This window comes from Montipora capricornis, unplaced genomic scaffold (genome assembly GCF_036669925.1).
Source record: "Montipora capricornis isolate CH-2021 unplaced genomic scaffold, ASM3666992v2 scaffold_390, whole genome shotgun sequence".
Classification (NCBI taxonomy): Eukaryota; Metazoa; Cnidaria; class Anthozoa; order Scleractinia; family Acroporidae; genus Montipora; species Montipora capricornis.
Genome location: NW_027180123.1, coordinates 42501 through 58027, shown reverse-complemented (window position 1 = coordinate 58027; position 15527 = coordinate 42501). Strand labels below are relative to the sequence as shown.

At 39.0% G+C, this 15527-nt stretch overlaps 1 protein-coding gene across 1 annotated transcript in view; it reads left to right on the top strand.

The window, feature by feature from the left end:
• The first annotated feature begins 8570 nt into the window (after positions 1 to 8570).
• Positions 8571 to 15527, top strand: part of LOC138035438 (prominin-1-like) — a 46953-nt gene continuing 39996 nt past the window's right edge. The window contains exons 1-5 of the mRNA XM_068882123.1: positions 8571 to 8672; positions 9339 to 9547; positions 10533 to 10653; positions 12074 to 12140; positions 12804 to 12887. Coding sequence (XP_068738224.1) covers positions 8571 to 8672; positions 9339 to 9547; positions 10533 to 10653; positions 12074 to 12140; positions 12804 to 12887 — 583 coding nt within the window. The remainder of the gene's footprint in view (positions 8673 to 9338; positions 9548 to 10532; positions 10654 to 12073; positions 12141 to 12803; positions 12888 to 15527) is intronic.

The window sequence follows — 15527 nt, the reverse complement described above, 5'->3', positions numbered from 1 at the left end:
CGAATACGGTTAACCACCCACGATTAACCATTTGCATTCGTAATTTCCCGACAAGCCGAAGTGTTGTACTGTCGTTATGCCATTGAACGAAATTGTCAACACAAAGTTTCAGTTCACTGCACTTTTGTGCGTATTTCTCCCGTTTCAGTGAAATGGTGAGTCTTGCAATTGGTTAACCGTGCTTTATCATAATTAATCAGCTATGAAGTGCGGATTATTATAATGACGGTTAACCACTTTGGCTGTTTGCAACATGAAGAGTTTTCAGGGTTGTACAGTTTTCAACTGAATAAACGATTTTACCTATCATGTAAAATAGCATCACAAGTAAACCGATCACTCTAAACCTCCTGCTCTTCAGTACTGGCGCTATGAAATGGTTAATCGTTCGTCTATCAAATGGTTAATCGTTCCTTTCTTCCTATATGTTGTTAATCGTTTGTCTACTTGGCACTTGTTTACCGTAGTTGCGAGTTTCGGAAGCAAACTTCATTTCATAGTGCCTTCACTGTTTACTAAAATCTGCCCTTTTTAAAAGGCCCGAGTATAAATTCCGCGAAACGTCACGAGGTACACACTTCTCATTGCCTTCCACCAAGAACACCGCTGCCCTCCATAGATTATATCTCAGTGCCCAAAATGTACCCATTTCGACACAAGAAAGTATCACAACACCGTTACATTTTCAACTGTCTGAACAGAAATGATCTTTTAGTGTTCATCTAAGAACGAGTTAGGAAGTCTCCACTTCGCACACAATTAACAACAACGTTTACAAGAATTGACAACTGTAAATAAACTCTCTTAACCTAATTAAAAGTGAGACCTCCTTGACGAGAAATTATTTCCCTCAAGTTGTTCATTTATTTGAACTACTAGCCTCTTCATACTCGTTAAATATATCTAGCAAAATTCAATCATTTCCATAATATGCATACTCCCCACTTCTACAGACACTTCACATTAATAGCTCCCATGACCTTTTCATTCAATTACTAACTACAGCTCGCGTGACACGCAGCTACACACAATCTCAGACAAAAATAACGGGGACACCTCACGCTGCGTAGCAGATTACCCCTTCCCCCTATTCAATGTTGCAAAGAGAACGGCGTTTTTTCCAGGAGCCCGACAGTTTTTACGCCATCAACATTGTCACGGGGGAGGGGGGTTCAAACAAGCTTTGGTGTCACGATCTTTTTGACCGGGATTGTGTTGATTACAGAACTGTAGAAAGTTCTAAAGTGATCTCGTTGCGGTTTGGGTGTAATGATATGGATGTGCCACGTTTGTCCTCGCGTCATTTGGGTGAGTGCTCCTATGCTTTGGATGAGGACGATGTGTCTAATTGTTGCCGAATATGTTCTGGAACATGTTTTCTGTGTAGTTGCAGATGTATTTAGGGAGAGATTGCAACTGCACGATACAGGACTTAGCTGAAAGTGGATGAAAATGGTTTCTCGGCGGTGGATTGATAATAACACACGTGCTCGTGTGTATTATTTGAGCCAAGTTAAGGGAATGTCAATTCGAAAAACGGCACTACATTGTAATGTTTCACGTGGAGTTGTTTGGAGAATAATCCAGCGACAGCGCGAGAAAGAATCCTGAACCGCTGTAAAAGCAAGACTTCAACTTTACAACGCGGACGTCCGAGAAAACTGACAGGTAGACAGGGGCGTTTACTTCTGAGATGCTTGGCCAAATTGCGCGATGAAGATGGCAAGCGATTAGATGCTATCATTACGAGTCGTGGCCGTCGTATACGATATTAACAAACGATTTCTGTAGAACCAAGAACTATCTTTTGATTATTTCAAAGTTTCTAGAGAGAGAAGCCGTATCACTGCAATATCAGGGCATATAACAGAGTACATTGGGATAAACTATGGTGACTGAACAGAGTTCTCTGTACTGTAATTTGTACTAGTCACGTCAATGGAAATTCACCCGCTAAGCTACAATATATGTTTTGTTACAAAGCCATAGTCTGTTTACAACAACGGTTATAATCATAAGCAACTCAAACATCCATATGTTTTGTCCTGTGTTCTTTAGTGTACGCGCCGTAACAGTGGGACCAAACAGGCGACTTATCATAAATCCGAATACGGTTAACCACCCACGATTAACCATTTGCATTCGTAATTTCCCGACAAGCCGAAGTGTTGTACTGTCGTTTATGCCATTGAACGAAAATTGTCAACACAAAGTTTCAGTTCACTGCACTTTTGTGCGTATTTCTCCCGTTTCAGTGAAATGGTGAGTCTTGCAATTGGTTAACCGTGCTTTAGCATAATTAATCAGCTATGAATTGCGGATTATTTATAATGACGGTTAACCACTTTGGCTGTTTGCAACATGAAGAGTTTTCAGGGTTGTACAGTTTTCAACTGAATAAACGATTTTACCTATCATGTAAAATAGCATCACAAGTAAACCGATCACTCTAAACCTCCTGCTCTTCAGTACTGGCGCTATGAAATGGTTAATCGTTCGTCTATCAAATGGTTAATCGTTCCTTTCTTCCTATATGTTGTTAATCGTTCGTCTACTTGGCACTTGTTTACCGTAGTTGCAAGTTTCGGAAGCAAACTTCATTTCATAGTGCCTTCACTGTTTACTAAAATCTGCCCTTTTTAAAGAAGGCCCGAGTATAAATTCCGCGAAACGTCACGAGGTACACACTTCTCAATTGCCTTCCACCAAGAACACCGCTGCCCTCCATAGATTATATCTCAGTGCCCAAAATGTACCCATTTCGACACAAGAAGTATCACAACACCGTTACATTTTCAACTGTCTGAACAGAAATGATCTTTTAGTGTTCATCTAAGAACGAGTTAGGAAGTCTCCACCTCGCACACAATTAACAACAACGTTTACAAGAATTGACAACTGTAAATAAATTCTCTTAACCTAATTAAAAGTGAGACCTCCTTGACGAGAAATTATTTCCCTCAAGTTGTTCATTTATTTGAACTACTAGCCTCTTCATACTCGTTAAATATATCTAGCAAAATTCAATCATTTCCATAATATGCATACTCCCCACTTCTACAGACACTTCACATAAATAGCTCCCATGACCTTTTCATTCAATTACTAACTACAGCTCGCGTGACACGCAGCTACACACAATCTCAGACAAAAATAAAGGGGACACCTCACGCTGCGTAGCAGATTACCCTTCCCCCTATTCAATGTTGCAAAGAGAACGGCGTTTTTTTCCAGGAGCCCGACAGTTTTTACGCCATCAACATTGTCACGGGGGAGGGGGGTTCAAACAAGCTTTGGTGTCACGATCTTTTTGACCGGGATTGTGTTGATTACAGAACTGTAGAAAGTTCTAAAGTGATCTCGTTGCGGTTTGGGTGTAATGATATGGATGTGCCACGTTTGTCCTCGCGTCATTTGGGTGAGTGCTCCTATGCTTTGGATGAGGACGATGTGTCTAATTGTTGCCGAATATGTTCTGGAACATGTTTTCTGTGTAGTTGCAGATGTATTTAGGGAGAGATTGCAACTGCACGATACAGGACTTAGCTGAAAGTGGATGAAAATGGTTTCTCGGCGGTGGATTGATAATAACACACGTGCTCGTGTGTATTATTTGAGCCAAGTTAAGGGAATGTCAATTCGAAAACGGCACTTCATTGTAATGTTTCACGTGGAGTTGTTTGGAGAATAATCCAGCGACAGCGCGAGAAAGAATCCTGAACCGCTGTAAAAGCAAGACTTCAACTTTACAACGCGGACGTCCGAGAAAACTGACAGGTAGACAGGGGCGTTTACTTCTGAGATGCTTGGCCAAATTGCGCGATGAAGATGGCAAGCGATTAGATGCTATCATTACGAGTCGTGGCCGTCGTATACGATATTAACAAACGATTTCTGTAGAACCAAGAACTATCTTTTGATTATTTCAAAGTTTCTAGAGAGAGAAGCCGTATCACTGCAATATCAGGGCATATAACAGAGTACATTGGGATAAACTATGGTGACTGAACAGAGTTCTCTGTACTGTAATTTGTACTAGTCACGTCAATGGAAATTCACCCGCTAAGCTACAATATATGTTTTGTTACAAAGCCATAGTCTGTTTACAACAACGGTTATAATCATAAGCAACTCAAACATCCATATGTTTTGTCCTGTGTTCTTTAGTGTACGCGCCGTAACAGTGGGACCAAACAGGCGACTTATCATAAATCCGAATACGGTTAACCACCCACGATTAACCATTTGCATTCGTAATTTCCCGACAAGCCGAAGTGTTGTACTGTCGTTTATGCCATTGAACGAAAATTGTCAACACAAAGTTTCAGTTCACTGCACTTTTGTGCGTATTTCTCCCGTTTCAGTGAAATGGTGAGTCTTGCAATTGGTTAACCGTGCTTTAGCATAATTAATCAGCTATGAATTGCGGATTATTTATAATGACGGTTAACCACTTTGGCTGTTTGCAACATGAAGAGTTTTCAGGGTTGTACAGTTTTCAACTGAATAAACGATTTTACCTATCATGTAAAATAGCATCACAAGTAAACCGATCACTCTAAACCTCCTGCTCTTCAGTACTGGCGCTATGAAATGGTTAATCGTTCGTCTATCAAATGGTTAATCGTTCCTTTCTTCCTATATGTTGTTAATCGTTCGTCTACTTGGCACTTGTTTACCGTAGTTGCAAGTTTCGGAAGCAAACTTCATTTCATAGTGCCTTCACTGTTTACTAAAATCTGCCCTTTTTAAAGAAGGCCCGAGTATAAATTCCGCGAAACGTCACGAGGTACACACTTCTCAATTGCCTTCCACCAAGAACACCGCTGCCCTCCATAGATTATATCTCAGTGCCCAAAATGTACCCATTTCGACACAAGAAGTATCACAACACCGTTACATTTTCAACTGTCTGAACAGAAATGATCTTTTAGTGTTCATCTAAGAACGAGTTAGGAAGTCTCCACCTCGCACACAATTAACAACAACGTTTACAAGAATTGACAACTGTAAATAAATTCTCTTAACCTAATTAAAAGTGAGACCTCCTTGACGAGAAATTATTTCCCTCAAGTTGTTCATTTATTTGAACTACTAGCCTCTTCATACTCGTTAAATATATCTAGCAAAATTCAATCATTTCCATAATATGCATACTCCCCACTTCTACAGACACTTCACATAAATAGCTCCCATGACCTTTTCATTCAATTACTAACTACAGCTCGCGTGACACGCAGCTACACACAATCTCAGACAAAATAAAGGGGACACCTCACGCTGCGTAGCAGATTACCCCTTCCCCCTATTCAATGTTGCAAAGAGAACGGCGTTTTTTCCAGGAGCCCGACAGTTTTTACGCCATCAACATTGTCACGGGGGAGGGGGTTCAAACAAGCTTTGGTGTCACGATCTTTTTGACCGGATTGTGTTGATTACAGAACTGTAGAAAGTTCTAAAGTGATCTCGTTGCGGTTTGGGTGTAATGATATGGATGTGCCACGTTTGTCCTCGCGTCATTTGGGTGAGTGCTCCTATGCTTTGGATGAGGACGATGTGTCTAATTGTTGCCGAATATGTTCTGGAACATGTTTTCTGTGTAGTTGCAGATGTATTTAGGGAGAGATTGCAACTGCACGATACAGGACTTAGCTGAAAGTGGATGAAAATGGTTTCTCGGCGGTGGATTGATAATAACACACGTGCTCGTGTGTATTATTTGAGCCAAGTTAAGGGAATGTCAATTCGAAAAACGGCACTACATTGTAATGTTTCACGTGGAGTTGTTTGGAGAATAATCCAGCGACAGCGCGAGAAAGAATCCTGAACCGCTGTAAAAGCAAGACTTCAACTTTACAACGCGGACGTCCGAGAAAACTGACAGGTAGACAGGGGCGTTTACTTCTGAGATGCTTGGCCAAATTGCGCGATGAAGATGGCAAGCGATTAGATGCTATCATTACGAGTCGTGGCCGTCGTATACGATATTAACAAACGATTTCTGTAGAACCAAGAACTATCTTTTGATTATTTCAAAGTTTCTAGAGAGAGAAGCCGTATCACTGCAATATCAGGGCATATAACAGAGTACATTGGGATAAACTATGGTGACTGAACAGAGTTCTCTGTACTGTAATTTGTACTAGTCACGTCAATGGAAATTCACCCGCTAAGCTACAATATATGTTTTGTTACAAAGCCATAGTCTGTTTACAACAACGGTTATAATCATAAGCAACTCAAACATCCATATGTTTTGTCCTGTGTTCTTTAGTGTACGCGCCGTAACAGTGGGACCAAACAGGCGACTTATCATAAATCCGAATACGGTTAACCACCCACGATTAACCATTTGCATTCGTAATTTCCCGACAAGCCGAAGTGTTGTACTGTCGTTTATGCCATTGAACGAAAATTGTCAACACAAAGTTTCAGTTCACTGCACTTTTGTGCGTATTTCTCCCGTTTCAGTGAAATGGTGAGTCTTGCAATTGGTTAACCGTGCTTTAGCATAATTAATCAGCTATGAATTGCGGATTATTTATAATGACGGTTAACCACTTTGGCTGTTTGCAACATGAAGAGTTTTCAGGGTTGTACAGTTTTCAACTGAATAAACGATTTTACCTATCATGTAAAATAGCATCACAAGTAAACCGATCACTCTAAACCTCCTGCTCTTCAGTACTGGCGCTATGAAATGGTTAATCGTTCGTCTATCAAATGGTTAATCGTTCCTTTCTTCCTATATGTTGTTAATCGTTCGTCTACTTGGCACTTGTTTACCGTAGTTGCAAGTTTCGGAAGCAAACTTCATTTCATAGTGCCTTCACTGTTTACTAAAATCTGCCCTTTTTAAAGAAGGCCCGAGTATAAATTCCGCGAAACGTCACGAGGTACACACTTCTCAATTGCCTTCCACCAAGAACACCGCTGCCCTCCATAGATTATATCTCAGTGCCCAAAATGTACCCATTTCGACACAAGAAGTATCACAACACCGTTACATTTTCAACTGTCTGAACAGAAATGATCTTTTAGTGTTCATCTAAGAACGAGTTAGGAAGTCTCCACTTCGCACACAATTAACAACAACGTTTACAAGAATTGACAACTGTAAATAAACTCTCTTAACCTAATTAAAAGTGAGACCTCCTTGACGAGAAATTATTTCCCTCAAGTTGTTCATTTATTTGAACTACTAGCCTCTTCATACTCGTTAAATATATCTAGCAAAATTCAATCATTTCCATAATATGCATACTCCCCACTTCTACAGACACTTCACATAAATAGCTCCCATGACCTTTTCATTCAATTACTAACTACAGCTCGCGTGACACGCAGCTACACACAATTGTAGTTTAGTAATTTCAAAACCTTGACCCACTGACGGTTCTGCTATTATAACATAGCATTATAGAAATAGGATGGCCCTGTGGTAATGCTTGTGCCTCCCACCTCTGTGGACTCGGGAATGTATCCTGAGTTCGTATGTGGGCTGAGTTTCAGTTGATCTCAATCTTTAATTCTGAGGATCTAAAAGCCGACGTTTCGAGCGTTAGCCCTTCGTCAGAGCGAATCGAGGGATTATGGGTTACGTGTAGTTTTTATAGTAGAGTAGGAGCTACGCTATTAGTAGTAACATGCATGGTAGTAACATATTGGTAGAGCTAACATAGCGTAGCTCCTACTCTACTATAAAAACTACACGTAACCCAAAATCCCTCGATTCGCTCTGACGAAGGGCTAACGCTCGAAACGTCAGCTTTTAGAATCTCTGTACGGTGGCCAATTTACATTATCAACTCCGTTGATAAAACCAAATTTTTGTGTACTACTTCCCCATCGACGCAGCACCACAGTTTCTTTAGAAACTACCCCTTCATTTAATTCTGAGGGTTTTTCTCTGGGCATTCCGGTTTTCCTCCCTCAGCAAAATTGACTCCCAGCTAATATTCCATCTGGCTGTGGTGCTGTGCTGCGAGGTCATGCGTTGGTCATGTTCAGGGGCTGAGCACCTATATGGGCTGCACAGCTCCTTTGGTTTGACCTCCTTGAGCTGGGCCTTGGCAATTCAGTCAAGAAAGGGTGATTAGCAAGCCAGCTATTATAACAGAAAACAAGTATGTAGTGGTCGAGAGCAGACATTTTCTCCATGGAGAGTCATGCAGTCAGGTGTGGTACTGGAGAGGAGGATGTTCCACGCCAAATATTCTCTAGGTAAAGTCTGTGCTTACGAGCCAGAAGGCTCATTAGGCCGGCGCTTATCTCCGGTTTCTGTAGCATGAAGCGACTAGGAGTATTTATACTCCCCCCTGGATGGGATGCTAGTCCATCGCAGGGTTACCCCCAGCATTACGCCGGTACCCATTTATACACCTGGGTGTAGAGAGGCACCGTGAGAGTAAAGTGTCTTGCCCAAGAACACAACACAATGTCCCCGGCCAGGCCCGAACCCAGACCACTCGATCCGGTGTCGAGCACACTAACCATGAGGCCACCGCGCCTCCCACTAAATATTCTCTAGGGATAAAAGTTAATGACTACCAGTAGAACATTAGTCTAAGATGTACTGTAATTGTCAACTGGTTTTTGATGATACAGATATCATTGGAGATTTTATGAGTCAAGCATTTGGCACGGGTGGAAAGTCTCCAACTGCCTCTGAGGTATTCAGTTCAATTTAATTTTAATAAATGTGATAAAAATTCTGCATGCTCATCATGTTGTTTGGCATTCAGTCTTCATAAAATCATGATCTGAATTGTAAGATTTCCCTGTAAATTATTGAGTAATGTAGTTAGAATTTCAAGAGAGGATATTATTTTCAATGGGTGCTGTGCAATTGTTCTTAATTTTTGGACAGTTTGCTAGCTGTCTTCATTGTTTTATAGATGTTTTTCTGATCAACATAAATTCTTGGGACATTAATTATTTTCATCTAAAGCCAAAGTGGTGTGGATCTACTACAGTGTGGTAGTGTCATTTCCTGGTGTCACAAATTAGAAATGATGTGTTTATAATATTAGTAGCATCCAAAATGGTCAAAATTAATGCTTCATCAAATTTTATTTTAGAAAAGCTGATCTTCACTATATTTTTACACAACCCTTCTTGTTAGAATTGAAATAGGTAGCAAATGCACCAGACTTAATAGGACACTTCATGTTGCATTATTAAAATCAGGCTTGCATCCACTTACGTGCATTTTCATGTATGGACGTAAGTGTTCACATATTATTAGGTAATAATATTTAATATATATGGGTGTGTTACTGTCAACAATAAAACTAATCATTCCTGGTCCCTCATTTTCCTTTTTTTTTTACCCTCAGGTTGTTGACTACGAAGTTCCATTTATAGTCCTGGGATCATTCGCTATTCTTGCGGCATTGATTATTCCCATTGTTGGTGTTGTATTCTGCAGCTGTCATCATGCAGGACGCTGTGGAGGAAGCAGTGTGGACGATGGTGAATCTGAGTATCCAATGAAAGAACGAATTGCATACTCTGTTGGAATCCTTTTGTGCGCATTTTTTCTTCTGTAAGTGCTAAATTATGTCTGTATTAAACTCATTGATGGACTTAAGTTTTAATGCTAGCCACTTTTGTGTGTCAATTTAGGAAGGAGAGGGGAGGGTTCAGGAGTCAGTGGAACTTAACATGCTACTTCTGCATCCACGCAAAATAAAGCAACTGTCCCCTTTCACCCATTAATTAAACTCGATCCTAGGAGTGAGACTTAATACAGGGGCTGGACAATTAATCTGCGAGCCAGCGAGCCATGCGAGCTATGCAAATTTCGCATTTAATTCTAAGCACCCATTTCAAATAGCGCTGGTAAACAGTTATTAGGTCTATTGTAATCATGCACCCATATTAAAACAGTTAGCATTCAATATTAAACTGTGTGACTCGCATGGCTTACCATGTTCACTCGCGTGACTCACAGCCATGGCTCGCATGACTTGCAGTAATGCTTTGCATGGCTCACAACCATGGCTCGCACATTATCCTTACTCCTTAATACACCTTGTTCCAAAATTAAAATGGCCGGCATTTTAGTATTCTTTTGTTTCCATGCAAATTGGCCCTTATAGCCTTGCTTTCAAACGTAAAATTAAAAAAAAATTTAACCTTGGACGAGGCCATAACGGCCAATTTGCATGGAAACAAAAGAATACTAAAATGGCGGTCATTTTGGAATAATGTGTATAGATTGTGCGACAGTTTACTTGTCAATGGGTAAGACTTAAGTTATATATAATTGTTTAAGCGTTGCCAGTTTGACACTTTTAATTGACTTGTTAAATTTAATTGACTTCTTAAATACAATTGCAATAAAACAATAATTATAATAATAATAATAATAATAATAATAATAATAATAATAAATGATAATAATAAACAATAAATAATACTAAATAATAATAATAAATAATAAATAAATAATAATAAATAATAAATAATAATAATAATAATAATAATAATAATATAATTATTATTTATTATTATTGCTCATTTCTCAGGCTTGCAGCTGGATTCATTTTTACCTCAAGTGTTAAGATGAGTGACAGCATTCCTCATACAAGAGTTATTTGGAAAGAATCATTTAGTGATATTCAGATTTTCAAAGAAAACTTTTTTCAGGTAATTTGCAAAAATTTTGTTCTACTATGATCAAAAAATTCACTTCACTTTTTCCTTCAGGCTTTGAGGCGTGTTTGCTTGAAACCTGACTGGCCAAACCAAATTTTGAGCTCCGAATTATATCCAAAGGCCGTTTGCTTTGATTGCAAGTTTTGGATTTCATGGTCCACCATTACCCATGTTCAAGACTGACTGATTGGACCTCAGAGGGTTGGATCAAGGATAAGATGACGTCAAAGACTCACTAGCTTAAAATTGCAGGTGTAAATGCAGCTTATTGTGCATGCAAAACATGAGTTTAAAAGTCTGATAGCTCCTCGAAACACTCATGTTGCATATTAATTTAGGTGCGTGCACAAGCATTGCATTTTTAAACTAGTAAGTCTTTGACGTCATCTTATCCTCGATCCAACTCTCTCAAGACTTTTAAAGTTAGTAATGGCGAACCATTAAATAGGAAAATTCCAGTCAAAATAAACAGATGTCTCTTTGACATGAAGATATACAACGTCGGTCACTTAGTGTTCAGTTAACATAGTTTTGAAATACAAAGAAAAAGGAGAATTGATTTTTGGTCATAGTAGCACTTTAAGGGATTATATTCAGTTTGGTAGATTAATTCAACCTTTAGAACCATGCACCAGTTACAGGAACATTTTAAGGATGCAAGTCACTTTAAATTTGAACACTTTCTTAGTTTTCTTTTTTCACTTTGTAAACGGCGGTTTGGGAAGACTCAGAGTTTACCTGGCCTTGATTTTATCGATTCGCTAGTTTGTTAACAGTATACATACTCTCTTTGTGTAAGTGTGAAACAACATCATAAACAGAGAATCATTGCAGTCCATGTGAGGGAAGTAATCAAGCAGTATTTTTTGGGTGGAGTATAGGGTTGGTGTAGTGGTGAAAGTACTCACCTTCCACCAATGTCGCCCAGGTTTGATTCCTGGACTCGGTGTCATGTGGGTTGAGTTTGTTGGTTCTCTATTCTCTGGTTCCATAGGTTTTTTTCTATGTGTACGTGGTTTCCCCCCTCTTGTAAAAAGCCAACATTTGATTTGATGTTGAGTTAATAATTTAATTTGATTTCAATGTCCCCAACTTAGTCTAAGTGTCTGACATCATCATGAACAACGACAGGAGGACAGGCAAGAATCAGGGAACTAGTGAGAGCAATAATGCAGCTGGGATGTTCTCTGGGTAGTAAATTTAATTTGTTGTAGTCATGTTTTGACATGCCATTGTTACTGTATCTACTGTATATTAAATTCGATGACCAATAATATTGTTATTATTATTATTATTATTATTATATTATTATTATTATTATTATTATTATTACTATTACTATTATGTCATACTGATTCTGTATTTGAAAATATTGACCACATTGTTAGTAATCTGTAATTCTACTTTCCAGGAACTTGACTATATTTTACTTCATGAGGCCATCCCTAGGTTAGGCGATCTAATAAATTATGTCATTGGTGAGTCATCAGTTTTTTTATTTTCCCACAAAATCACATTTCAGTTTGGTGTATTAGTAGTATGGTCTCAACTCACATTATCAGCTAATGTGCATTTTTTGCATTTTGTATATCATGGCCAGGGTCCTTTTATGGGCTAATATCAAAAGACAAACCAATAGATTTGTCCAGATTGATGTAGTATACATTGTCATGGTACTGAAAAGAAAGGGATAAATAAAAGGTGTAAACTGCAGGTTGCAGGTTGGAGTTGCAGCTAGGTCACTGTTTCACTGTAGCTGAAACAATCTAAAATAGTTTTCGTTTTCGTTTTATAAGTTCAATGTTAAGCATTTTTCACAAGGATAGCAGATTGTTTGGTTTTGTTTGTATCTAGTTTCGCCCTTAAGGTCTTGGAGTATAGTTTTGTGTGAAAAGTTGAGTCTAGAAAGAAATTCATAGGTTCAGTAAGTTAAGATATTGTCTTCACAGAACCCTTAACCCTTAAGCCTTTGACCCTTTTATTGGGAATTGCCCCAAATTTAGCTGCATGCAAATAGGTTAATCGGCTGTCACCTTTTCTGAAAGCTAATTAATTTGCCCATGAACCCCGTAAATACCTATAAGTACCTGAATAGACATAATTTGTATATGAGACTGAACTAAATTTTGATTATATTCCAGCAATAAGCGTGCAAATAATTGAGCCTATATTCAAGGAACCCTCCTTTGAGGAACTTTTTCATGCTGTACTGGAAACATATAAAGGTGAGAAACAGATAAATTAATATTAAGATATGACAAGTTGTTTGATTAAATTATTTATTAAATTTATGCTTTCGTTTCGTTTCTGCTTAGGTAACATGATAACTGTGATATCGATTTAAGACCCTTTTTGTCCTTCTTTTCTTAGCGTGCTTTCAGTTGCTCTCTTTTACGTTAAGCATCGCGTTGTACGACTTATTGGGGAGTTTAAGATCTAGGACGCGACGATGACGAATTCCAAGTTCAAGGTTTATTAATCTTTTTTGTCATTATGTCGGTTTATCTAACTTTTAAAAGCGAGCGCAACTTTCCAGGAACTGAATTTGGAGGTGCGGTGTTAAAGCTACGACAAAAAATTGAAATCCGCTGCCTTGTGTTCACGTACGCCGCAAAACTTGAGAATTGGTCATTTCACGTTGCAGATTTACTGAAAACGTGAAAAAATGTACAAAAACGAAAAATGCACGGGCAGAGCGTGCAAAGCTATTGTTTGATAATCAGAGGTATGCAAAATTTATGACGTTTTCGTTGCCGTCGCGTCGTAGATCTTAAACTCCCTATTTAAGGACGGTGCCTACTAATTAACAATATTTTTGTCCCGGTGTTTGATTATGCAGGAATTGTAGATCTTAACAAGTGTTATTAAAATCCAAAAAGAAAATTGGGGGTAACCACGCATTTTTCAAAGATAATTCATGAATAATATTTGTAAAAAGCTTTAAAATACAAAGCAATGTATGGCGTTCTTTCTCAAATTAAAACTTAATTATCTCTCAAAAATGCATGGTTACCCCCAATTTTCTTTTTGGATACCAAGAGTACTTACTAAGATCTACTTTCTCCGGATAGTTTTAAACCGCGCAAAAATATCCCTGTATTAGTAAGCAACACCGATGGGAAATCCGAGTATCTCAAAATGCGCACAGCGTATGCGCAATAACAATAGTAGGCACCGTCCTTAAAAAAAATGCTTAGCTTGTTGTTTTTGGTTGGCTTCAAAATTTTTGGTAGAGCACTGATTATTGATTCAAATCTAGTTCATTGCTGCAATGATCTTAAATCTTAAAATTCTTATCCTTCCACATTTCAAATACATGTCTTTCGTGTAGTCTCTTCATATCCACATCCTCAGTATTGGGTTTACCACAAATAAAATTACCAGCTCCCAGTTAACTTAATATTAAGGAGCTTAAGCACACGCGTTTTTGAGACGCCGACGGCAACCGGAATTGAGCTGTTTTTCCTTTTAACCTGTCTTAACTCAACCATATTTACATGACTAAGTATCTTTTCTCCATTAGAGATGGTAAATAAGAAAATCTGGGAGACACCACTGCCCTGGCACGCGAAATGTTCTCTTCCGGTTGCCGTCCGCGTCTCAAAAACGCGTAAGCTTAAGCTTCCTAATAGCTCTCACTAGGGAGCCTAATAGTGACCTCAAGCGAGGACGACGGCGACGGCTACGAGAACGTACTGTAATAATTTTGCGATTACTCCAAGTCGCTCGGCGTGGAAAATGTGAGTCCACATTCCAACAATAAAATAGGTGAGAAAGGGGTGGATATTTAGGGAGAAAATTGAAAAGTCATCGTAAAGTTCTCACGTCCTCCACGTAAACTAAAATTCTCGGTTTTCACATGACGTCACGGCCGCCATGTTGAAGCCCCTAAACAAAGGAACGGCGGCCATGTTGGAGCCCCGACCAAATCCTCCGGGAATTCAACTCTGTTATTATGCAAACGTTTTCTTTTGTTTTCGTTGAAAAACATGGCTGTTGAACACGTGAGTAAAAACCAACAATTGGACAATGGACCTCTTTAGCTTGTACGTTTTGTTTTCCCATTTCAGACCACGTGATGTTCCCAAGGGAATTTTCCTTTTGTTTTTTCCTGAGTTATGCATACATATGCACATGCATAAGACGACATTTGAAAGAAACTGTTCCCTAGAGTAACATCACGTGGTCTGAAATGGGAAAACAAAATGTACAAGCTAAAGAGGTCCATTCACGTTGTCAGGGCGAGGACGGCATAGAAATGTACAAAAATGTAAAACGCACGTGCAGGGCGTGAAAAGCCATTGTTTTGTGCCGTTCTCGTAGTCATCGTCGTTGTCCTTGCTCAAAGTCCCTAGTATTGACGCTTTTCTTTGTATTCTTCTTACTGTGTTCAATTATTAGCTTTTATCAAATAGACCATTTCCGAATTCTCACGGCAGGACTGGATCTAGCACGAAATGGAGGCTAATGCGGGCAAATCTTTTCAAATGCAAATTAATTTGCCCGCATTAGCTTCCATTTCATGCTTGATCCAGTCCAGCTGTGAGAATACGAAACTGGCCTATTTGATATCACCAAATTTCTGTAACCACTCAAACACCGACTGATCAATACCCTTCTGAGTTGGCAGAAGTTTCTTTGACTTATCTCTCTTGCGGGAAGAAAGGGAAACCTCTACACGGATCTCCTCGATGTCTTCCAGGGCCCGGTTCCTCGAAAGCCGATTAACTTAATCCAGGATTAGCGTAAACTTTTGTTTCACGTTTTCAATTTTTTGGTGAAAGTTTCTTTTGATTATTTTTGTTTTTCAAGATTGACGTCTTCTCATGTAAAGTTCTGCCGAAAATCTGCGTTGAACAGCATTT